Source organism: Sminthopsis crassicaudata, chromosome 3 (genome assembly GCF_048593235.1).
Source record: "Sminthopsis crassicaudata isolate SCR6 chromosome 3, ASM4859323v1, whole genome shotgun sequence".
Taxonomy (NCBI): domain Eukaryota; kingdom Metazoa; phylum Chordata; class Mammalia; order Dasyuromorphia; family Dasyuridae; genus Sminthopsis; species Sminthopsis crassicaudata.
Window position 1 is genome coordinate 507,236,752 of NC_133619.1, and position 25,875 is coordinate 507,262,626.

Genomic DNA, 25,875 nt, shown 5'->3' on the forward strand with positions numbered 1-25,875 from the left:
AAAAATCTGAATAGAAGTAAGTGCAAGGGATAATGTTGTAAAAAATTACCCATGCATATGTACTGTCAAAAAATGTTATAATTATAAAATAAAATAAAAAATTAAAAAAAAAAAAAAAAGAAAAAAAAAAAAAAAAAAAAAAGTGCCATGCCCCAAATGACAAATGATCAAAAGATAGATCTATGCCCAAAGGTCTATAAATGCATGCATATCTTTTGACCTAACAATACTATTACTAGTCATGAATACTAAAAGAGATTTTAAGAAAAAAAAGGACCTATATCTATAAAAAATATTTATAGCAGTTCTCTTCTAAGGGCAAAAAAAATTGAAATTGAGGGAATGCCATTCAATTGGGGAATGGCTGAATAAATTGTGGTATGTGTTTGTGATGGAATATTATTGTTCTGTGTGAAATGATGAGCATGATGCTCGAAAAAAAAAAACTGGAAAGTCTTCCATTAACTCAACGTGAAATGTACTGTATACAGAATAATAGCATTGTTCTGGGATGACCAGCTGTAAATGCTCTCTAAATTCAAAAGCAATGAAAGAGAACTGACAGAACAACAGTTGGAACCAGCTGGGAAATGGAATTGAGGGCAAAAGCCAAAAATAAGGATGGGGCACATGAACCAGGGGATCAAAACCAATACTTAGTTCCTGGTTTAATTTGTTTGACTGCTTATGAAAATCTTATTTAAATAGCATTATTTTCTGTGGGTGCATATGGATATTTGTTAGTATCTAAATAAGTGTATGTCTGTAGGTATACATGAAGAATATTTGCACCGGAAGGGTGCTTAGGAATCAATGAATGATTCTGAAACTGAGGAATATGAACTATTAAAAAATTTGATAATGCTATCATGTTGTTAATTATCATAACTCTATAATTGGTTTCCTTTGTAATTCTATATATTTTATGCATTTAAAAGCATGGTTCTGAGAAAGGGTCCATATGTTTTGCCAGACATCTGCGAAACCCTTGATCGGGTGTAACTTTTTTCATTTTTTCAGAGAAAGAAATTGAGGCATAGAAAGGCGAAGTGTCTTAGTAGGTAGTGATTTTTCCCCCACTGGAGCTCTTCAGGCAAATTCTGGATAATCACTTGGATGTTATATTGTATAGTATATTCAAGTTTAAACTTATACTTGATGTTTTCTTCCCACTCTACGATTTTGTCATTTACTGGTAAGATGGCAAAACTGAGATGTCAGCTGACTCTAAGCCTTGTCGTCTTTCTGTTTCCATCATAGAATCTTAGCTTAGTCACAGATGTTTGGAGTCACCCCTTCTAATTTTCACCCCCATTCCTGTGTTGGAGGGCTATGCATGACTGCATACACAAATGTTTACATATGTTTATCATTTCATGCTATGGAATAAGAAGTACATACAACATCTAGGTGGTGTGGTAGATAGAACACTAGACTTGGATTCAAGAAGACTAATCCTCCTGAATTCAGACCTGGCCTCAGACACTTATTAACCATGTAACCTAGGCAGATCATTGAATTATTTCAGATTCCAAATCTGTAAAATGAGCTGGAGAAGGAAATGGCAAATCATTCCAGTGTCTTTGCCAAGAAAACTTAAATGGAATCATATAAAAAAGTTGGATAGGACTAAAAGATGATTGATCATACACACAACAAATTGTAAGAAATACAGATGAATAAAAGTATTTCACAGTAAGGGAGATTTTATTTTTAATAAGGATTGCTCAAACCCTCTTATAGAGTTTAATGGCTCCTTGAGAACCACACATATGTATTGGGTAAATATGTATTCAAGGGACTTAACCAACTTGGGCTATTTACCTCTGAGGCTTGAATTGATTTTTCCTATGCTGGGCTGAGAGCCCTGAGATTTCCCTACGAAAAAAGCATTGTGTCAGTGCCTTTAGCAGGTCTCTTAAGAAGGTGTTTGGACAACTGGATAAAATCACTAGAGCACCTCTCTAGACTTTTTTTTTTTTTTTTTTTTTTTTTTACAATGGGAAAGCCTGATCCCTGAGGAAGTCAGAGATTCCCTTATTGCCAGTCTTCATTTTCCCAGGTGTCAGAGGTGCTGATGCTAGGATGGCAGTCTCAAAGAAGAGCTGGACTACAAAGCCTTTGAATCTATTATGTATGAGAAGAGAGTGTAGAATAAGCAGAGCTGGAAGGAACCTTAGAATATAGAGTATCGGATCTGGGGGATATCTTAGAATGTCAGAATTGGGGAAAAGTCTTAGAATTTAGAATACTAATATTGTGAGGGTCCTTAGAGCATAGAATGTTACCCCTGAAAGGAATCTTAGAACATTAAATGTGAGAGCAGAACAGACCTTAGAACATAGGATTACAGACTCCTAAAAGCTACAATGAATCTTAAGAATGAAAAAGTAACATGTTAGTAAGTATGTTAGACTGTAGCACATAGAATGTCATTTTTATTTATTCTGACCTCTCATTTTGTTCATGAAGAAATAGAAGTCCGGTCTGTAAAATGACTTGCCCAAAGTCACATAGAAAAGTAGTGGCAGATTTAAGGCAATACCCAAACTCTGGATAGAAAATGCCATCGGCATCCAGAAAAAGAACTACGGATATTGAATGTAAACCAAGACATGCTATTTTCACTTTTTTTCTATTTTCCTTTTCTCTCATGTGGTCTTTCTCTTTTGTTCTGATTTTTCTCTCTTAACATGATTTATAAAGAAAAGCATTTAAAAACTAAATTTAATTTAAAAAAAAAAGGAAAAATTGTGGCAGAAAAAAGACAAATTTACACATCTGTAAACTCCCTGTTAGAAGATTAGTAGTGATATCAGAATGAATTCATAGCAAATATAAATATTCAATAAATGCTTGTCTTGTATCTAGTTACTAGAAAGAGACCTATGGTACCATTGTTTATGGATGGGTTGATGAGTAAGAAAGGCTTACCTTAACTCTACTTATTGGTAGAAGGAATAAGCTAAGATGAACTCAGTATTGCTGATGCTTTGGAATCTTAATGAAAGATGGCTTACTTACTGACTTTTTCCTCCTGATCTAAGAATCCTGGATCTGAACTAATAGATAGTGTAGTGTCCGGGCTAGCTTTCTGGAGGTTCTCCGGATAGGCCTTGGTCTTAGTAGGAAAGCCACTAGGAAGATGGTCAAAGATGAAATGTCTTTTTTCTAAAGAAAGGTTTAATTGATAGCCCCAATCAAGTCAAATGTATCCATTTCTATCTGTAGGGGACCCCACAAACTGGGGAACTCTGAGAGAAGTATACTTGAAACAAGGATAGTTACAACAAGGTGTTAACTCGTGGAATTGATGAGATAATGGTTCTCTAATTTACATATACTTAGTATGGTGATGTAAGGTTCTCTAGTTCACACATGCTCAGTGTGCTGTAGGGATGTAATTTGTACTAAGGTATATAAGGGCTGAGAGGACTGGAAATGAAAGTATATTATATTACTCTTCCAGTTGGGTTTTATTTCAATTATAATTATGGGGGGTTAGATTGTAAGTGTCTTAAGAAAAGCATAGTATTTGTGTGTATATACATATGTGTGTATATATTTGGGAGGTTATTTCTTTTGTGTGATTAGTTTTTAAATTTTATTTATATATTATATATAATTAAAATTTTATTTATATAATTTTATATTTTTAATTTTTATTTATTTGGTTTTGGTAGCATTTGTATTTAGCGCTATGACTGACCCAAAACAGTGGTTTTAATAAATGTTTCTTGATTGTTAGTAGAAAGAATACAGGGTAGGAGTTCCAATGATTTTGTGAACACAAGAGTCATCTGCACCCAGAGAGAGAACTATGGGAACTGAGTGTGAGTCACAACATAGCATTTTAACTTCTTTTGTTGTTGCTTGCTTGAATTTTATTTTCTTTCTCATTTTTTCCTTTTTGATCCAATTCTTCTTGTGCAGCAAGATAATTGTGTAGATACGTATGCCTATATTAGATTTACATATATATTTTACCATGTTTAACATATATCAGATTACTTGCCATCTAGGTGGGGAGAAAGGGTGATATGGTAACAAAAGGTTTGCAAGGATCCATGGTGAAAAATCATCCTTGCATATGTTTTGAAAACAAAAACTTTCAATAAAAATTTTAAAAAGAATACCAGGTTAGGATTCATGATACCCACATTCTAATCCCATCTCTCTGCTAGGGACTAGTTGTGAGACCTTAAAGAAGTCTGAACTCCATCTCTGAGGCTCATTTTTTTTTTCTCTTCTGTGAAATGAAAGGTTTGAACAGACTCCACAGTCCAGGCTTCAAAGCTTGCCTATAGTGTTTACTTTCTGGGTGACTTTGGTCAAATTATTTCACTTCTCTACAACTTCATCTGGATTCTGTGCCACCACTTGTCAACTGTTATAATAAGGATTCCTTTTATGTGCAGTAGCTTCTGAGGTTACTTCTAACTTGCAGATTTTGTAATCCTTCATTTCCCCATCTGGAAAGTTAGGAGGCTTCCAAGGGTTGTTTTTTGTTTTTTGTTTTTCCTAACTCTAGATCTGTGATCCTATAACTTGCAAGCTTTCTTTCAGCTTTGTTAGCTCCTGAGTTTACAGAATCAAAAAATCTCAATTGCACAGGCCAGCAGGAATTTTCTCTGCAATATGCCTGACAAGTGGCCAACTAGCCTCCACTTGACAGTTCCCATCAACTGCGATGACATGAGCTGGCTGTAGTCCTAAGCAACCTGTTTCACTTTGAACATCTCTAATTATTGGGAAATCCCTCCTTACATTCAGGCAGAAATTGTTAATCATTAATTATCTATAGGGCTATTGTTTTGACTGACTTGTTCCCCAATCCATGCCCAAACTAATGCCCACATTGAGTATATCACTTCCTAAGGAGTTTGTACAAGACAATTTCTAAAATATAATTTATTATGCTTTTCCTCTGAAACGATCATCCATCCTACCTATTTATCCATCTATTTATCTATCCATCTCTATGAATTATACAAATGTATATTATATATTTGTAATATCTTATATACATAGTTGCATATATTATATTACATAGAATAACAATATAATATTGCAATATCATATATATGTTTATATAATGTATGAAATTCTTTTACTGCTTTTTTATGTCATCTATATTATATATGTATATTATACATTTGTATGTATAACATATTCTACATTATTATCTATTTATTTGTATATTGTCTATAGGCTGTCTATATTATACATAGGTACATCATGTATTTGTATCTATAATATGTATACTGTATTCTATGTTACTCTTTTATGGAGGCAGCTGGCAGCATGATGGGATAAGGCCTGGAGTCAGGAATATCTGAGTTAAAATTTGACTTCAGATACTTACTAGCTGTTATCCTAGAAAAGTCACTTACCTTTCATTTTCTTCAGTTTATTCAGCTATAAAATGGGAATAATAACATCTATCTCTCAGGGTTATTGTGAGGATCAAATAGAATTTCATGCAAATGTAAAATGTTTAACACAGTGTATGGCACATAGCAAGTGATGTAGAAATGCTCATTCCTTTCCCCATTAAAATATAAAATCCTTGAGGACAGGAACAATTTTCCCCTTCCATTGTATTTCCAACCCTGATAACAATGCCTGGTGTATAGTAAGTGCTTAACAAATACTGGTTGTTTGAAAAACACTTGATAGATATCACAGATATTCTGTGTCCTGTTCCAATCCTCTGTGTCTAAGGTCCCTTTCAGCTCTAAGAATCTTGTTTCTGTGGCATACATAGAAGGAGTCAAGTGGTTGCAGAAGAGAAGTGATTCTGAAGTACTCTTCCTGGAGTAGATTCTTAATTACTTTCTTTTTGCCTAATAGTATTTTTTCCAATTACATACAAAGATAATTTTCAACATTGATCTTTGTAAGATTTTGAGTTCCAGATTTTTCTCCTTCCCTCCCTTTCCTCTTCTACCCAGCAAGCAAATTGATATAGGTTATACATGTACAAACATGTGAAATATATTTTCACATTAGTCATGTTATGAAAAAAGACTCAAAACAAAAGCAAGAAAAATGAAAATTACCTTCTTAATTACCTTCTTTATAAGCCTTTTAGGCAGGAAGATCCCTCCCTAGCTTTGGAGGCTGCCTCTTCCTGAAGCAGATCAAAAGCTTTTAGAAATGAGGAGTATTTGGCCTGTGAGATAAAGCCCCAAGTTCTAGAGTGGCAGAGGCAATTTGAAGGGCAGATAAGGGCTTGGAGATTCAAAAATATTAATGAAAGGGCAGAAAGGAGTAGGAGCTATCTCTGCTGAGTAACTTAAGTGGGCTCTACTGGAATAATTTGCCATTTCATTTTCCAGATCATTTTACAAATGGGAAAACTGAGACAAACTGGGTTAAGCAACTTGTGGAGGTTCTACAACTAGCTTCTGAGACCAGATTTCATTCAACTCCTGACTCCAAGCCCAGAATGGTATCCACTGTGCCACCTAGCTGCCCTGTATTAGGCTCACAGCGCACTAAAACCTTGTGATATTTTTCTAATGATCTGCTATGTTGTTCTAATTCCTTTCATCTTGTTGATTCCCTTTTACTTCAAATGCAGAACTTTACATTTAATTCAGTTCAGATTATGATCATGCCTTTCAAAGGCATGATCAGGAATATATTCTTTATTCAGTATGCACTGAGGAATCACTGAAGGTTTTAAAGAGAGGAGTAGCATGATCAGAGCAATAAATTTTAAAATTTATATATATTTTTCTGTTCCAAATACTTTCTTTCCCTCCATTCTTTCTCCTACCATTGAGAATGCAAGGAATATGATACCCATTAGAGCAATGCATTCATAAGGGAACTTGGCCAGGAGGATGAAAGAGAGAGTTAAGACAGGAAAGACAGGGAAGGTAGGGCACCAGGTTCTGAGGCTTGTCCCAGAGTATAGGACCAAAGAGATGAATGTCTGAACTAAGAGAGCTTCAGTGGGAGTGTAAAGGAAGAGACAGATGCAAGGGATATGACAGGGGTAGAATTAAGAGCGCTTGCTAATTGATTGGGTGTGTGGGACGAGGGAGAAGAAAGAGTCAAAGATGACGAAGGTCAGAAGCTTGAGTGACTGGGAGGTTGGTGCTACTATTAATGGAAATAGCAAAGCTACAGGAAGGGAGTAAGTAGGCACTGGGGATATGATGGTGCTTGGTTTAGGATCATTTGATGAGCTTGGTACATACAAATGACTTAATTATACCAATTTTTTTTGAGATAATGATACCAAGGCCCAAAATGATTAAGTGATTTTCCTACAGTCGTACAAAATTATTACTGCTACTATCATAATTATCATGACTCACAGTTATATATAAAGTTAACAAAATATAGTGAATGTGCAGGTGCTATGATCCTCATTTTATTTGTGAGGAAACTGAGGCTGAAGGAGGTTAAGCCATTTGTCTATAGTTATATAATAATTGGCAAGATCTGGGATTTGAATGTGCTTCTTCTGAATCCAAGTGTAGTTGTCTCTTTACTAAAAATGATTAAAATGGACCATCTTACACATATATACTATTCTTTTTCTAGATATATACTATCTGATTTCTACTCTACTGCAGTTTTGTTGATTGTATAAGAGTACAGAGCACCCAGTAGGTACTTTTTAAGCATTTGATTGATTGAATGAATGAGCTATGATGGAAGCAAGAAAGAGGTAGGAGCATGACTCCTCAGAACTGTGTGGTATTGTTGAACAGGGAGAGATAAAAGAGAAGGAAGACTTCCATACATTCTTTTTATTCTCTCTTTTCTCCAGAAAGATTCACAACCTACTCCTAAACAAACCACGGTCAGATGGCATTGGGAAGAAGATTGCAGAGCCCAAGGACATTGCTAATTCTTTGGAACCCGCTGTCATGGAGCAAGGTTGGTCTTCTCTTTGATAAAGTTTCTTTTATTGTTTTTTTCCCTTATTTCCTGTTGTCTAATTGGTGAATTCTGGCTTGGAATTTCGTTGCTGTGATTCTCAAGCATGCACATAAATCACTGTCCCAGGTCCATGATGGTGAATCTCCATGATGGTGAACTTAATTACAAGTACGCATTCACAATTCAGAATATCCACATTGCCATCGAGGGACTTGAGTTACTATGGGTTTGGGTTAATCAGGTGGGGAGTCTGGACTTTTAGAAACACTGAGTGGATTTAAAGGGCTGCCACAAACTGTTGGGCTCAGAACAAGTACATCAGAGTCTAAGGTAGAGATTTTCTGGCTTGACATAGTTAAGAGCAAGAAAAGGTCTCAGATCCAGAAAGTTAATAACTAAGGAGGAGTAATCAGATTCTGTATGTCTACATAAATAGAGGAATGGAGTATGTTAGGAATCCTTTGGGTTCTTAATATTCACCATTTTTGTCAGTGACTTGTATATCATGTTTGTTAAGTCTAGATGTGACATTGATGTGGAAGCTATCATATCTGGTTCTTTCCTTGAGTCTTCTCCATGGTTGTCTTCCTACCCCATTAATGACTTTGCATTTTATACAAACAAATATATATATATGTATATGTATGTATGTGTATGTGTATGTATGAAAATAAGTCATTCCTTCCTGATTTGCCAGTTCAGTGTTCTATTATACGATGCTATCTCTTTACCACAAAAGTTGGAATGTTATCGAAGTACATTGTAGAGGCAATTTTTTCTTAAACCAGGTCCCAGAAGAAAGACTTTTCTGCTCATGGAGCTCTGATAAGGATAGGCATTGATATCTGCTCCATAGAGTTGGCAGTTTTATTGACTATCTAGCATATGTGGGCCAATGACTGGGGACCGAAGGGAGCTCCAGATTGGTCAGGGGCTTCTCTTCCATCAACCAAAAGGATTTTTTTTTAATTTTTAATATGTGCTCAGAGCTATATTAGGAAATGCAAGAAAAATGGAAGACAATACCTCTGCTCTCAAGAAACAAGTGATTTTATATGCTATAGATAACCAGAGCCATAGGAGTACCATAGAGATCAGTGTGGACTGAGGTTATGAAAGACTCCCTGAGGAAGATGTGACCTAATCTAGGCTCACTGATTTCCCATGCAAACCTAAGGCTAGACTGAAAAAGCTTAAAGTTGTATTTGGGGTAATTATTTATAATAAGAATAGCAAAAACTGACAGTTAAACAGTGCATTAAGATATATGAAGTGTTTTATATACATCACTTCATTTTAACTTCATGGTAGGTGGCTACTATAGATTTTATTATCACCATTTCATAGATGGGAAAAACTGAGGTTCCCAATGGTAAAATCACTTGTCATGCAGCTAAACTGATAGCAGAGGTAAGATTTCAACCTAAGTCTTCCTTTTCCAATATTTAGAGCTTTAGCCTGAAAGCTGTGTTGTTATATTTGTCAGCTAAATGGTTCAATAGATAAAGGGCTGGGCCTGGAGTCAAGAAACCCTTAATTCAAATATCAGCCTCAGACACTTAATAATTGTGTAACCACAGGCAAGTCACTTAACCTCTGTCTGCCTCAGTTTCCTGATCTGTAAAGTAGGGATAATAATATTACCTGCCTCACAAGATTATTGTGAAGATCAAAAGAGATAAGAATTGTAAAGTACTAAGCATAGTATCTGGAACATAAATGCCAGTTTTAATAATAATCTTAAAATTATACACTATTTTAAGATATGCAAAGTTTTTCCCATGGAGCACTATAGGTTTGATTATTCCCATTTTGTAAATGAGAAAACTGAAACTTTGAGAGGTGAAATCACTTGTACATGCTTTCACAGTCAAGATAATGTCAAAGGCAAGATTTCAACCCAAGTCTTCCTGTTCTGCCATTAGGTACTTTATCCCTAGGGCCTATGTTCTTGAATTTGGCAGGTAGGTAGTTAAGCAGATAAAGCACTAATCAGGAAGACCTGAATTTAAAATTCAGCCTCAGACATTTACTAACTGTTTGTGACTTTGGGCAAGTCCTTTATTGCAAAATGGTAATAAGAATAGTGCCTATCTCTCCGGGTGGTGGTGAGGATCAGATAAAATAATGATTTTCAGCCTGATACATGGTATACAAATGCTAGGTTTTGTTATTATTGAGATTATTATTTGTTTAAAGTTCACACTTGCATAATGCCATGTTACTTACATGCTGTTATATGATTTAGTTTAACACATTCATTCACCATTTTCCCCTCCTTCTTTTCTGTGAATATGTGAGGGGGGGATGGTCATTGGGGTTAAGTGACTTGCCCAAAGTCAGACAGCTAGGAAGTGTTAAGTGTCTGAAGTCACATTCGCACTCAAGTCCTTCTGACTCCAGGGAGGGATGCTCTATCCACTGCAACATGTAGCTGCCCCCATACATTTATTCACCATATAAAATCAGAATGCTAGCTATCAAAGGAACCTTAGGTCCTGGACTAATAGAAGTGAAAGCATCCTCGGTACCTTCATATTGGAGGGATACTGAAACATAAAAGATTTAAGCTAGAAAGACCCACCAAATTCAGAATAACGAATATTACACAGAAGAATCTGAGAACTTTAGAATATAAGAGCACAGAAAATATCAGATCTGTGAGGGACCTAAGAACATAGAATAATCATAGAGTATTAGACCCCTCCCCAGCCCCGATTTCTATTGCAGCAGCCCTAGAAGCATCTGGTATGGATGAAGCACTGGTGTAGCCACTGCAAGAGAGCTTTTGCAACCTAGTACAGCAGTGTTATAACTGCCAATTGCTTCCATCCTGGAAGACTGGCTGAGATCCAAGTCCTCCTTGTGGGCCATCCCATCATTAAACAGGCAAGCTGTCATAAAGATGCATAGAAGAGGTTTTAAATATATACTTCCAGTCAGTGACCTTTAAGGCCCACAAATTTATACAATCAGAAATCCATCCTGTGACTTACAGGTGGAAGGCTATGGCCTCCATTAGGCCCCATTTTTATCATATTCACCAAATGGATAACAAATTGAATTGTAGTTCCGTGCTCATTTCCCTGTGTGAATTCTCACACTGTTTCTCTCAATCATTCTCCTGCCTCTCTCTGCTCAGTGGTGTGCATGTCACCAAGCCATTGCAGCCTGCCAATGGGAAAGCTCATGCTCCTACCACTCAGTCTCTTGTTTAATGCTTTAAATGGATATTAGGAAGATGAGGTGAAGAGGGCAGAAGTGAAATTCAAAGGTATTATTCCTAAACTGAAGGATGTTTCAGACAGCATGAAGGATGTACAGTGTAAAAAAGAGATTTTCAAAACACAAGAAGGTAGGTTTCCCCAAAGAGAGAACACTGAAGGTAAGGGTGAATCGTGATAAGTAGAGCAAAAGCATATTTAAGGATGAGAAAATATGATATCATAGAAAAAGCACTAGAACAGGAGCCTGTAAGCTCTTAAAAGTAGGAATAATTTTCATCTTTGTACCTGAAAGTCTTGCACATAAGGAAATATTTAACCAATGTAGGTTGAAGAAATCTAAATGCTACTTGTTTTTTTTTTTCCACTTTTCTTTGTATCCTCTTTGCTTCTTATAGTGCCTACACATTGTAGGTGCTTAAAAAAAGCTATTTGACTAATCCTAGTCATTAGCTTGCTTAGTCTTAATCACTTTACTTTTCTAGTCTAGTTTCTTCTAATCTGTAATTCTTCTATTTCCACAAAATGGAGAGATTAAACTAAATCATCTCTAAGGCCTCTTCAGTTTAAATGTTGCATGTTCTATATCCTAACATTCTGCGTCCTAAGGTCTCTTTCTGTTCTATTATTCTGTTTTAATAATCTATATCCTGAGGTTCCCTCCAGCCCTAATACTCCATGTTCTGCTAAGATTCTGTACTCTCAAGATCTCTCCCAGCTTTAATACTAAATGTTTGACTTTCTCTTTCAGCCCTAATACTCTGTGTTCCACACCCTAAGAGTCTTTAAATTTTATAAGTTTAAACATCCCTTCCAGCCCTAATACTCCATGTTCTGCACACTAAGGGTTGGTGGTCTTAAAAATCCATCCCAGTTCTGTTAAAGGACAAGTGGCAATGACAGAGTCCTCAGGGGAGTGACTATTGTGCATGGCAAAGCAAGGAGACAATGGTTCATTTAGATGTCAGTTGCCAGTGCTTCCTTATCTCAAAGCTGGAAGGAAATTGTAGCTGGATAAGGCCCTTGTAGGGAAGGACCTGATTTCATCTATAAAATGAAGATAATAATTCACTACCTAGCTACCTGCCTACCCAAGGGGATATTCTGAGATTATGAGGAGGAACATAGGATACATTGGGCAATTCAGTGAAAACAAAAAAATATATAAAACAAAATCAAGCAAAAAAAAATGCTAAAAAACAAAAATTAAGCTCTCTGAAGTAATTCAGCTAAAATGCAGGAGTTGGTTTTACTTCCAAGAGGAGGAAAGCCAAGTTGTTAGTTAGGATGGCATAGCAGGGTCTCTCTGTGGCTCCAGAGATATTGATTTATTTTATTTTCTTTTATTTTATGTTTTGTGACATGGGCCTCTTTGGCAGCCTGGCAAAGCCTATGGACTCCTCAGAATAATGCTTTTAGATGCATAAAGTAAAATATGTAGGTTTATAAAAGAAACCAATCATGTTGAAATACAGATATTAATTTTTTTTTAATTCACAGACCCAGGCTAAAAACCTCTATGTTCTTAGCCAAAGGAGAAATTCTTCTGGTCCCTGACATAAATCTGGCAGAGTGAAATGAACATTAGATTTATCAAGAAACAGGGAGTAAAAAACCTGGATTCTAGCCACTACTCTACTCTACTCTTTCCTGAATAACCATTTCTTCATTTATAAAATGACCATTGACTGGACTAGGTAGACTCTGGTTCCTGTTATAATGGATAGAGGAACCAAAAAGAGATGGCTCACATTCTGTATCTGATTCTTACTTGTTGTGTGACAACAAGTCATACAGCTTTTTGAACCTCAGTTTTCCCCTTTATAAAGTGAAGATAATAATAATAGCACTTGCATTGCATTGTTGTTGGGAGGATCATGTGATATACGAGTGTAAAAGCAGTGTACAAACCTCAGTGCTACAAAGATATCCATTAGTCATTATTAACATGTTTTAATTGTTATTATTCTTTCACATTATATGTGTGTTCCATGTATGTTCCATTAAATTCAACAAACATTTAATAAGGATCCTCTGTTTTCAGGGCACTCTGCTGGAGGGAGAAGAAAAAGAGCAACCCATATTGTAACCTTTTCTAATAATGCTCTAAAATAGCTTAAGTGTTAATAACTATTTTAAAGATAAGAAAACTGAGGCTCAGGTATTTTTAGTGATTTCCCTGTGGTTAATTAGCTAGTGAATTTGCAGTCAGGAATTGAGTCCAGGTCTCTTGACTCCATAAAATTAAAATTAAATTTTAAAATAAAAAATGACAGCTATTTCATGCAATATATTGACCATTAGGGGGTTATGCCAACAACTAAGAACACTATATAACAAAATAAAATATAAGAATTTAGGGAGGTATAAAGTGGGTTATGAGTTCCTAATAGGGTTGAACAAAGATCATAGAATGAATGTTTTTTGGATCAGAAAACTAGTTTATCTTCAAGGTTTTTTCTAATTCTAGGATCTCTTAGATCCTAGAAAGAGAAGACATATGAGGAGATCTTCAAAAGGTTAGTAGGAATTCATAAGACTGCAGATTTAGAGCTAAAAGAGACCCTTTGAAGAAGACATCAGGGCCATTTTTTCACTATACTGAGGCATGGAGAAGTTCAGATGATTCGACCAGTATTGCACATTACTGTATCCGAGGCAGGATTTTCCTAAGTTCAGTTCTCTTTCCATTTTTCATGCAGACTTTAATTCAGTAGGGGAAGCATATGTATTAGGGACACCTTTCCAGGCCTAAGGAATAATGGGAACAAAGACCCAGAGTCAAATAAGGCATATTTATGTCCTGGGCTTCTTCTCTTCTCCTTCTATACTATTTTGCTTGTGATTTCATCAAGTTCCATGGGTTCACTGATTATCTCTATGTTGATGATTCTCAGATCTGTTTGCCTTAACCAACATCCCATTCTCTAAACTAGTATCACCAGGTGGCCACTGGACACTCAAACTGGTGATCTACAGATAATCTTAAATTTAGCATATTATAAACTGAGCTCATTATCTTTCCCCCATTCTTTTTTAACTTTCCTCTATCTTCCTGTTCATTCAGGCTGATGAGTTAGAAGTCTTCTTCCTCATCTCCTCATTCTATCTTCCACCCCATATCTAATCTGTTGCCAAATGCTGTTGATCTAACATTTCTTCTCTGACGCTACCACAGCCTGGTGCAGGCCTTCATCCTTTCACCTCTGAACCATTATAATGGGGCCTACTAGTTGTTCTCCCTGCTCCCAATATCCCCACTCCAGTTCAGAAACCCTGGCCCCTTTGCTGCTTCTCTAATAAGAGACCCCCATCTCCTGACCTTGGAAATTTTCACTGGCTACTTCAAATTCCTGGAGTTCTCTCCCTCTTCATTTCATTCTTCTTGTTTCCCAGGCTTCTTTTAAATTTTCTTCAAGCATCCTTTTTTATTTCAGTAGTATTTTTTTCCAACTACATATAAAGATAGTTGTCAACATTCATTTTTGTAAGATTTTAAGTTCCTATTTTTTTCTTTCTCCTTCCCTCTTTACCTTCTCCCTTCTCAAGGCAGAAAGCAATCTGATAGAAGTTATACATGTATAATCCTTTTCAACATATTTCCATATTAGCCATATTGTAAAAGAAAAGCGAAAAAAGCAAACAAAAAAGGTGCAAGTCATTTGTTTTGATTTGCATCCTATTTCCATAGTTTTCTCTCTGGATGCAGAAGGAATTTCCTTTCCCAAGTCTATTGGAATTGTCTCTTCAAGAATTTTTTAAAGTACAAAATTACAAAAATTGGGGAATTTGTAATATTGTAAGACATTGGGGATACTTTGTATTTATTGTTTGCATATAGTAGATAGATCTATTAGACTCCTTTAGAATAAGGATTTCCTTGAGGAAGAGGTCTTCTATTTTGTATGCCCTGTATTTAATATAATGTCTGGCACATAGTAGGTGCTTAATAAATGGTTCTTGACTTGAACTGACTTTGGCTACAACATAGATAGCATAGAGTAGAACCATATCAAATAATGTTTGACAAGTGGGGTGACACCAGATTGTAGGGAGTCCTGGGATGCCAGGAATGAATTTGCCCATTATTCAGTTGTTCCATTCAGTACAGGCTTTCATTAAGTGCCACCACTGCCAGAGGGGGCATCCATAAGCCTTCTCTCTATGGACAATATTGTCATAAGTATTGCCATCACCATTGCTCTTAATAAAACAGTCTAATGTGATCATTATTTACCTATCTTTTGCCCTCCCAGCAGTCCTCTTACATGCACCCACCATCCATGTGCAATTACAATTAACACAAAGCCACTTACAATCTGAATGCCTAGTTTATTTCCAAATGGGAAGGTCAGCATCATTATCCTTGGTGGATTCAATTACCAAAGCCTGCGTAATCAGACCGCAGCTTCCCGTCTGTTAATCGTGAATACCTATTCACATATTTTACTGGCAGATTGGACTGGAGCAGGGTGAGCTAAGCCTCTCTCTTCATGTGCACATCCAGAGCCACCTTTCCCTCTTGTAGGGCTTAGTTATAACAACTCATTGTTAATAATAGTGATTCTCTAGCAGCATCTCCTTAAGTATCTCATTATGAAATAAGACTAGTTTGAGAAGAGATGTCAGAGGCCATCACATCCAGGAAGGATGAGCAGTGTAGTATGGCTGGAATATAGCAAGAAAGGAATAACATAGAATCATGGAATCCCTAAAAGGGAACTTCCGAGGCCATTGAATGCAATTCATTTATTTTACATATAAGGAAACTGTATCAATATATAATCAGTATCAATAATCTGCATTATGTACCATGGCTTTAATAAGAACCTCACATCTGCCAGGCACTGTGATAAGGACTGGAGATACAAGTACAAATAAGTATAAAAGGAAAGACTTCTTAACTTCAAACTGGTTCTCTATCCACTATGCAGTGCTACCTCTATATTATGTCATGTCATGTTCATATTATATTGCAATCTGGTGTTTTGTTATATATAATCACTGCTTTACTTGTGTCTGCAATTTACTTCACATAATTTCACCTGTGCCCCAGACGTTATCTCTGTTTATGTCTACCAAAACCTTGGATTATGGCCCTGCATCATCAGGCCTTATTTTAGCTAGAAATAGGCTTTCACTTGCTGTCCACATCTCCTCAATTTACCTTTTGCAGAGTTTTGATCCCCTGCTCAGGAACTTTCTAGAGATCCCTATTGCCTGTAGAATAAAGTTCAAACTCATCATTGCCCTTCATAGTAATAAGCTCATGGATTCTAGAAATTGGGCCATGTAGGCAGACCCATACTTGAAGCAAGAATTTCCTTTTCAAAATTGTGAACAAGTAGGTGCCTACACCCCATTTTCCCCACCATATGCTGTATTTACCCCCCTTTAAATTGAGAAAAGTAATTTATTTTGGACCCCTACTCTATTCTAATCAATGTTAATCAATTTGATAGAATTATATCAAAGTTCTATAATAAAGCCCCAGAGCTACAAATTCTAAGTTCACTTTCTTAATTATAGGAACTTAATTTTCTATAGTTAACTAAGGGTCCTCCATCTTGTCTTGCTTCATGATGATGAACAAGCCCAGCTTGGCAGAGCTGACATTATATGAAAAATCCTCCAAAAATATTTTTGTACTTCTGGACCAATCACTTGTCCAATAGGAGCACATGACTATCTTATGGTATTTAGATCACTGACTATGATAACTTGTAACATTTACTTCTGTCCAAATTAAGGAAAAGCTTATCAATCTTATGTAGAAATATTTTTTGCTTCATCCAGTTTGTAACTTTGCTGACACTATATTTTGCTTATTCAATGGAATTATTCTATATTTTGTATAGCTGTTCCCAAATGACTGGACATCCAGCCCCATAAAAATAAGGCTCTGGAAGGAGACGGATCTCAGATCATGAGGAAGATCTGAGGTCCACTTCATTAGAGGGAGACCATGGACCCATTAATAAAGTGCCATTGGCTCATACCTCTGCCTCAGTCTTTCTTATTGGAGGTGAGATATTTTTAATCGCCACAACCATCTCAGTCCACTCGATGTTTCCCATGTCTCCTTATCTCCATACTTTTAATACTCTGCTGAATATACTCATACACTTTCTTTCCTACCTCTTCTCGCTTATATCTCCAATCCTTACTATCTTACCTGTATTGATAAAATGCATAAATGTTTCTTCCCATATTGTCCCCAAAAAGAAATTATCACTATCACTCTAGTAATCTTCCCTTCCTCCCACGAAAGCATATTAAATACTTGGTTTGTAGTGATACTATACCCTATGATTTGAGTGCATAGGATAACCCCTTCCTAGACCTTAAGCTTGTTGAGAGTAGGAACTATTTTTTATTCATCCTTGAAGTCCCTCAGTTCCAAGTTCATGGATTTAGTATTCAATACATATTGAACTGCATTGTACATGCTTAATAGATGGATTCTAGTTTGCAAATTTAAGACAGCATAAATTTTAAATGTTTTCATCATTTCAGGGACCCACTTCTTTTTTGTTGTTGTTATTTTTGTTCAATTGTTTCAGTTACTTTCTTCTCTTCATGACCTCATTTGGAATTTTCTTGGCAAAGATACTAGAATGATTTGCCATTTCCTTTTCCAGCTCATTTTACATATGAGGAAACTGAGGCAAACAGTATTAGGTGACTTTCCCAAGGTCACATAGCTAGTGAGTGTCCGAGAGCGCATTTGAACTTGTCTTAGACTCTAGACCCACTATTCACTTCACCATTTCTTACCTGAAGGTAGACTGAATCTGTTGTGCTCTTTATACCATAAATAATTGCAGCATGTCTATTGCGGTTAAAGAAAGTAGGTATGGTGGAAAAAGCACTGGATTAGGAGTTATAAATATGGGCTCTAACTAAACCTCATTCTTCAGCATGGGCTTGGGCAAGTCGCTTCCCAAAATCTGGCTTGGAGGATGCTTATCTGTAACATGAGACTGTTGGACTAAATCCCTCTAGCATCTCTTCCAATCCTGATAGCTTATTTCCTAAATAATATTTCAGCTGTGACATGCCTCAATCCATGTTTTACACATGTTCTAAAGACCTTTCTTCCCAGCTCTAATAATCTATATTCTGCAATCTAATGTTCAATATTTTAATATCTCTTCTGGCATGACAATTCTTTGTCCTGATAGCTTATTTCCTAAATCCTATCTCAGCTATAACACACCCCAATCCATGTTTTACACATGTTCTAAGGACCTTTCCAGCTCTAAAATTCTATATTCTGCATTCTAATGTTCAATATTTTAATGTCTCTTCTGGCGTGATAATTTTTTGCCTCCGTGATTATTGTTCCTTTTATTTCTCAGAATAAACTAGGCTTAACACATTGCAACAATGGGGGCATTATTCAGGTCCATTATAATCATGTCTTGCCAAAATTAACATCTGGTTATTCAAATAACATCCAGAAGTACATTCTATTCATTTGTCCCACTTTGCCTTTGAATTACTTCAAAGAACTGAACTCTTTGAACCAAACCAATACTCTCTCATTGCATTTTTCTAGTGGCCTCTGTCCAGGTAGAGGTTACAAGTCTGGCTACATATTGCCATATTTGAAAGTACTTTAATATTTTCAAAATTATTATACGTGCTTTTTATTTTTAACAATACATCATGTTTTGACATATCATATAGTGCACCCCTCCCAGCATAGTCACAGCTGAATCCCCTATGATCTACAATTCTTCAAACTATTTAAGTAAAACCATATAAAGGAATGGCTGGAACTGTTAGTACTTGCAACCTTATACTTGAGTAGTTTTCCATTTGCTAAAATGAAGTAGAGGGAGTATGCTTTTATGTTAATACCAACTTTGTCCCTTATGTTTTATGTTAACTTTATATATATATATATATATAGATAGATAGATATCTGTTTGCAGAACTCAAAAAGCAAGGAAGGGAGAGTGGACATGAGTCAGCTACAACCCATTACCAGGAAGGAAACAGCATGAAAGGTGACACCAGAGAAATGTATGAGCAGAAAAAATGGGATATGGGATAATCACACAATGGAGTTGAGGGATAACCAATGGACTATCCATTCTCTCCATTGGAATCCAAAAATGCCCAAAGAACTTGAGAAAGATTTTCCTAATGGCAGATTTAGAGCAGGACATGCACAAGAGTTGCTCAAAATGTACAAATAAACATAGATTGCAATCTGCAAACGAAAAGAAACAGTTGCACTGAAAAATCACAAATCCATTGGAGTGGTTGTATCATTTTTTTTTTTTTTTTGGTTTTTGCCTTGTTCATTCTCATGCACAGATGATTTCCTGTCTCTCTGGATTATTTGTGTTCATTGTTCCTGATGGTGACAGTTATATTCCAGAGTGTTGATAAATGACAATTTATTCACCTGTTACCCAGTCATTGGGCATGTACGTGCTTCTTGTGTTTGTTATTGTTGTTGTTTTTTTTCCCTTTTCAGGTTATAAAGAGTGTTATGTGGAATATTTTTGTACAGGCAGGGAGGGCTTTTCTCTCTGTCAATAACTCTGAACTTTTATATGAGAACTTTTAAAACTTCAAGTCAATTTACATTACACCAATAGGAGCCCATGTTGAAAAATGATATACTGCTTTATTTTGAGTGACAGAGCAGAATATGATACAAAGAGTTTGCAGCCCTAGTATTAATACCTTTTTATGCTAGATAATCTTGGGAAAAAGCACTTAATATCTATCCAAGTTTCTTCTATCAAATGAAGAGGGTAAGGTAAGAGATAACTTTAAAGGCTCCTTCCAGGTAGCACATTTTAAGTGTCTCTGATTCAGTAAGGAACTTTTTAAACAATGTCATAGAATGCCTTGATAGGTAGTGAGCTCCCTGTTACTAGGCACAAATAAAGACCTGCTGACCACCTATCTGGAGAAAGAACCCCTTTCATTGGTAAAGGATTGACTTAAAATCTAACTTAAAATCTCTCTATTAGTTCTGTGGCACTATCCCACCTAGAGTAAAGGCTTTATTGTTGTTATTGAAGAATGGAATTGCAGTTAGAAATAGAATTTTGGAGACACAAAAGGTTAGAGTGTGAGGGTTTTCAGAGATCACCTAGTTTAGTCTTTTTTTTTTTTTTAACAGTGAAGGAAACTGAGGACCAGAAAGATGAAATCTCACTCAAGTCACATAAATTATAACTGGCTGAGGTTAGATTTCATCCCAAGTCTAAAGATTTCTTTGTATTTCAAGTTATATATATATATATTTATATATATATATATATATATATATATATATATATATATATATATATATATATATATATATCTTTTACTATATCATGCTTCCTGTCTTCATTAAAATAAACTGGCAACATAATTTTTAATAGTCAAGACTTCCTGGGAAGGAAAAGTAGGAAGTTTCACCTAAGAGGAACTAAACACTAAACATGCCAATATTCCATGATCTTCCTGGATGAAAGAGAAGGAATAAGCAGTTAAAACATCAGTGATGACATTTTCTGCTCCCTCACTCAACTATGCTATTAATATCTAAACTATTTGGGGGCCAATTAATGTCTAGGAAGCTGAGAAACCCAGGTGTATTATTATTTTTAGATAATTTATTTTTGAGTATAGGTCTGTATATCATATCTGTGAGTTTATTGCAAGATTATTTTTAAACTAATATTTTGCCAATTATATTATATGACTACAATTCACGAAATGTTATGATCTCTAAAGAATCAAAATTGCAGGTGACCCAGAGAGCATTGGAGACATTGTGGGGAGGAAGTGTTAGTATTTGGCAGCATATTAGCAACAATAATGTGTAAAGTGGTATAAAAACCCCCTATAGCATGCATGACTAATAAAGGAAGTGGGAGGCTCCCCTAGAAAGAGTAAGGACTCACAGATGGAATGCCCAAGCATTGTACCAAGACCATATACTGAAAACTCCATAGGAAAGGAAATTGGGAGATATATACCTAAACAAGAATTCCTTTCCCTAGAAGATTCCCTAAGAGGATCTCCAATGTTTGCTTGAAGACCTTTAGTAATGTTCAAAACACAATATCTTTCAAAACAATTTCTTTTATTTTTGGAAATAGAAAACTCCTGTTTAGCCAACAGAACATCAATAACTGGGCTTCAATTTTGTGTATAGCAGCATTTTTTCCCTTTTAACTTGAGTATCACACAGTCCCTCTCTCCATTCACAGGTTTTTCTTGTATATGAATCTGTTCTGAATGCCTCTATCTTCCAACCTTGCTCCCCATTGCTGTTGCCACTGCTTAGAGCCCTGCCAAACCTCCCAGACTTCACTATCTAAATGCACTAGTGTTTGTGCACTTAAGGCACAACTAGGGCCTGTGAGGGCTGCCCAGAGAATAATTTCTCTCGTGTTTAAATATTCAAGTGTGAGCTCTATTCCTGGAGCAATTACCCTGAAATTCTCCATATTGTAAAGAATTACTTTGGCAAAGTAGAAGAAAAGAGGCACTGGACTTGGAGTCAGGAGATTAGAGTTTTAATCCTACATTAACTTGCTAAGTGATTTTGGGCAGCAAAATAATGTAATGTAGATGGAAACCTGATGCTAAACTCTGGAACATTTGAGTTCAAGTCTAATCTCTAATTCTCCTCTGAGTCAGAGGTGTTAAAATAGTACTCTGTCCAAACAAGATTAAAATATAATTGAGAAATATTTAATAATAAAAAAATACAACAAATCATAATGTTAATATGTGGTTTTCTAAGTCAATAAGCAGGCCCACAGGGATGCTTAGGTATAGTTTAGTGGCCCAGGTTGCACTTATGTATGTATGCATCTTTTTTTTTTTTTTTTTTTTGAGGCAATAAGGGTTAAGTGACTTGCCCAAGATCATGCAGCTAGTAAATGTCAAGTGTCAGATCCTCCAGACTCCATGTTGCCACCTAACGGCCCCTCTATTTAAATTTGACACAACTATTCTGTGATTGTGCCATAGAAGGTACTTAAATATATTGGTAGAGAGAAATTCTTCCTTAGTTATTTATCCCACTGAATTCACAGATCCAGTCCTCCTATATATATATATATATATATATATACATATATATATATATATATATATATATATATGTATATATATATATATATATATATATATATGTATGTATGTGTATATATATATATGTATGTATATATATACATATATGATATAAATAAAATCATTTAAAATCAAATAAATATATATCATAAACAAAAAATATATTTATATATAAATATGGTCCTCAACTATACTCACTGAACCTCAATTTCTTTATCTTAAATATAAAGGCAGAACTAGATAATCTCCAAGGTCTCTTCCAGTTCCTAAATGTGATTTGTTATAACATCCAAGTACTCTATCTGATCAAACATCTTCTTTTCTTTTTCCCTTCAAATATTCTACACAAAAAGATCCCATCTTACTCTAACATCTGATGTTGCAACTCAAACATTGCAAATACAAAAGTTCCATCTCCCCTGAATATTCTGTGTTCAAAGATCCCTTCCCCAAGCCTTAACATTTCTCTCAGAAGGATTTTTAGAAGAATGAGACAAGCAGGTTCATTCTTGAGACAAACAGGTTTATTCTATTCCCTGAAAATATCTTGCCTTTTTCCATCTCTGATTTTGCTCAAGTCCTTTCTGATACCTAAAACTATGTTCCTCTTCATGTTTTGAATTCATAGTCATCTTTAAAATCCTTTTCAGATGCCTTTTCCTTTGAGAAGCCATTGCTCTTACCCCCTGCAATTCAATTCCAGTAAACATTATGCATCTTTGTGATGTACCTATCACTATAGTGGCATCTGTTTGAGTGCCATATCTATGTTGGTACCTTATTTATACAGTTATACCCTTCATGTCATAACTTTTCCCATCATAGTTTTGATATATATTGAATTGGCATAAAAATTAAATGGAATTTCTTTGGGAGATTTGTGGAAGCCTCACATGTGAAGTCCAGGAGAGGACACAGAATCTATGAACAAAATGCTTAACCAATTTTACAATAAAGAGCTTTAAACACCCTATAAAATAAAAAGAAAAATTAAGACTTCTCTACTATGAAGAGAGGGCAAAAAAAATTTTACACCAATTTTCTAGGTCATGGGGATACTCTGTCCCTAACCTCATCAATATGGAAGACTTCCCAATATGGGAAGCAATCTGATATAGGTTACGCATGTACAATCCTATAAATATGTTTATACATTACTCTTGTGAAAAAAATCAGAAAGGGAAATACCATGAGAAAGGAAAAAAAAAAGTGAAAATAGTATGTTTTAATCTGAGTTTTTTCTCTAGATGTGGATAGCATTTTTTATCATGAGTTTTTGGAATTATCTCAGATCACTGTATTGCTGAGAAGAGCAAAATCTATCAAATTGATCATCACAAAATATTATTGTTACTGTATACAATATTTTCCTGGTTCTGCTCACTCCATTCAACATCAGTTCACATAATTCCTTCTAAGTTTTTAATAAATGCTTTTTGAATGAATGCCCATGATTGAGGCAATCAGAGAAGTCATATTGGGGATGATCTTTTAAAAGCTCTTATTCTGTGACCCTAGAGGACTTATAATTTAATGGCAAATGGGAAGAATGAAAAATTATTCCCAAATGACAATATATAAATGAAGAGATAAATACTTAAAGAATTGAAGTTGCTGAAATCAGATGGAGAAATCATTCCCACCTGGGAAGACTAAAAGTATCAGGTGGGATTTGGGTTGGATTTTTGAAATATAAGCTGGGTATGTACCACCATAAATGTCAATGAAGACATTCCAGTTTGGGGGAGTTAGGGGAACACAAGCTTGGAGGTAGGAAAGCATAGGATACATTTAGGAGAAAGAAAGCTGTCCAATTTAAACTTAGTACAGAGTGTGGGAAAGGATATAGTGAGAAAATATAAGGTGGGAAACATCTATTGGGACCTTGAATGTTGGCCCCATTTAGATTTGGCCACCCCAACAAGACTGTGTAACATACCACATGGGAGATATTTGCAGATTTCTCTCGCTCCCCTTCTCTGACTTCTGCCATCCCATATGTTTTCCTGATTAAGGAAATGAATGTAGTGAATGGCAGAGCTTTCTCAGCAGGAGCCCAGTGCTTGGTGGGAATGAACGGTTTGGCCATTTTCCTTTCATCTCAGATCTTCCCTTCCCAAGGGAGTGCGTGCAGTGTGTGTGTGTGTGTGTGTGTGTGTGTGTGTTAAATGAAAGGAATTGTCACACACACACTTTTCTTGACAAGTTTGTTTCAATGACTTATCTTTTCTGAGTCATATAAACTTTAGGTTAACGTACAAATTCCTTTGTCCTGTATTCAGTCATTTATAATATAGAACTGTCCTTCCTCTCCCATCTTCTCTCAGACCAATCCCTCTATATAGTCCAGGCTTGAGTAAAATAACCTTTTCCTTAATCCCTGCTCTGACCCTTAATATAGAGATAGATAGATAGATAGATATCCTGGTCTTTAGTTACATTGTTTACAATTCCTCAAATATGCTTCCTTCTCCTCCAATCCCAACATCCTAACCATCCTTTAAAGCAGTTGTCCTCAAACTTTTTAAATAGGGGTCCAGACTGTTGGAGGGCTGGACATAGTAAAAACAAAAACTCACACTGTCTCCACCCTCAGCCCATTTGCCAAAACTCGGCAGGCCACATAAACGTCCTCAGTGGGCCACATCTGGCCGCAGGCCGTAGTTTGAGAACCCCTGCTTTAAAGCCTGCCTAAAATGTCACTGCTTCCAGGAAGTTTTCCAGGCTCTCATAATAATGGCTTTGTCCTTATGAAGATCACAATAAATTTCAGCTGCCTTTCTCTCATGCTTTGATTATAGTTACTTATACCTGTGTCTTATCACCCTGCTAGCCTGAATTTTGTAGAGACTTAGTTGCTATTCCACCAGTCCAAAGAAGATATACTTGATATTAGAAAGACCTGAGTTCAAGCCTTACCTGACACATTAGCTCTGTGAGTCTGGGAAAGCCAACTTCTGTCTACTTCTATTTCCTCAATAGTAAAATGGGGTTGATAATAGCACCTACCTTCCAGGGTAGTTATAAGGATTAAATGAGATAATAAATGTTAAGTGATTAGCAAAACTTAAAATGCACATGAAAACTATTTATTATATATAGATTTGTATATGTGTGTACTTAAAAAAATAAGGAACTTGTAATTTTAGAGGCAACAGGTATATAAATGGATATGCTCAATATACATATAGTATGGATACAAAATAATATCCAAAGGGAAAGGAATAGCTTCTGTTGGGCCCAAGAAAGACCTTGGTCAAAAGGCAACATTTGATCTGAATCCTGTAGGAAACCAGGGAATCTAACCAACAGAAGTAAGGAGGAAGAACTTTCCAGAAATGGAGAGCAGCCAATTCAAAGGCAAGAAGTGAGATGGAGTATTCTGTTTGAAAAAAAAACATCAAGGAGATTAATATGGCTAGATCACTGAATATACAGGAGGCAAGAATGTTTTAGAAATATGAAACAGTTGGGATCAGGTTGTGAAGAGCTTCAAATTCCAAAAAAAAGTAAAGATTCTCTTTTATCATAAAAATTATAGAGAGACATTGATATTTAGTGAGTAAAGGAAGAGAGATTAATTAACATGTTCAGAATTGTGTTTTAGGAAAATCATTTTGGCAGCTGTTTGAAGAATGGATTGGGAGAG

General features: G+C 35.7%; 1 protein-coding gene across 12 annotated transcripts in view; it reads left to right on the top strand.

Annotated features, from left to right (window-relative positions):
* The window catches only part of TENM4 (teneurin transmembrane protein 4), a 1,584,659-nt gene that overhangs the window by 734,260 nt on the left and 824,524 nt on the right, over positions 1-25,875 (top strand). For 11 of the 12 annotated variants that reach the window (XM_074303958.1, XM_074303961.1, XM_074303962.1 and 8 more), the window contains one exon: positions 7,790-7,899. In XM_074303958.1, the coding sequence (XP_074160059.1) occupies positions 7,890-7,899 (10 nt within the window). In that variant the 5' untranslated portion in view covers positions 7,790-7,889. The remainder of the gene's footprint in view (positions 1-7,789; positions 7,900-25,875) is intronic. The other variant, XM_074303959.1, reaches the window with a different exon arrangement.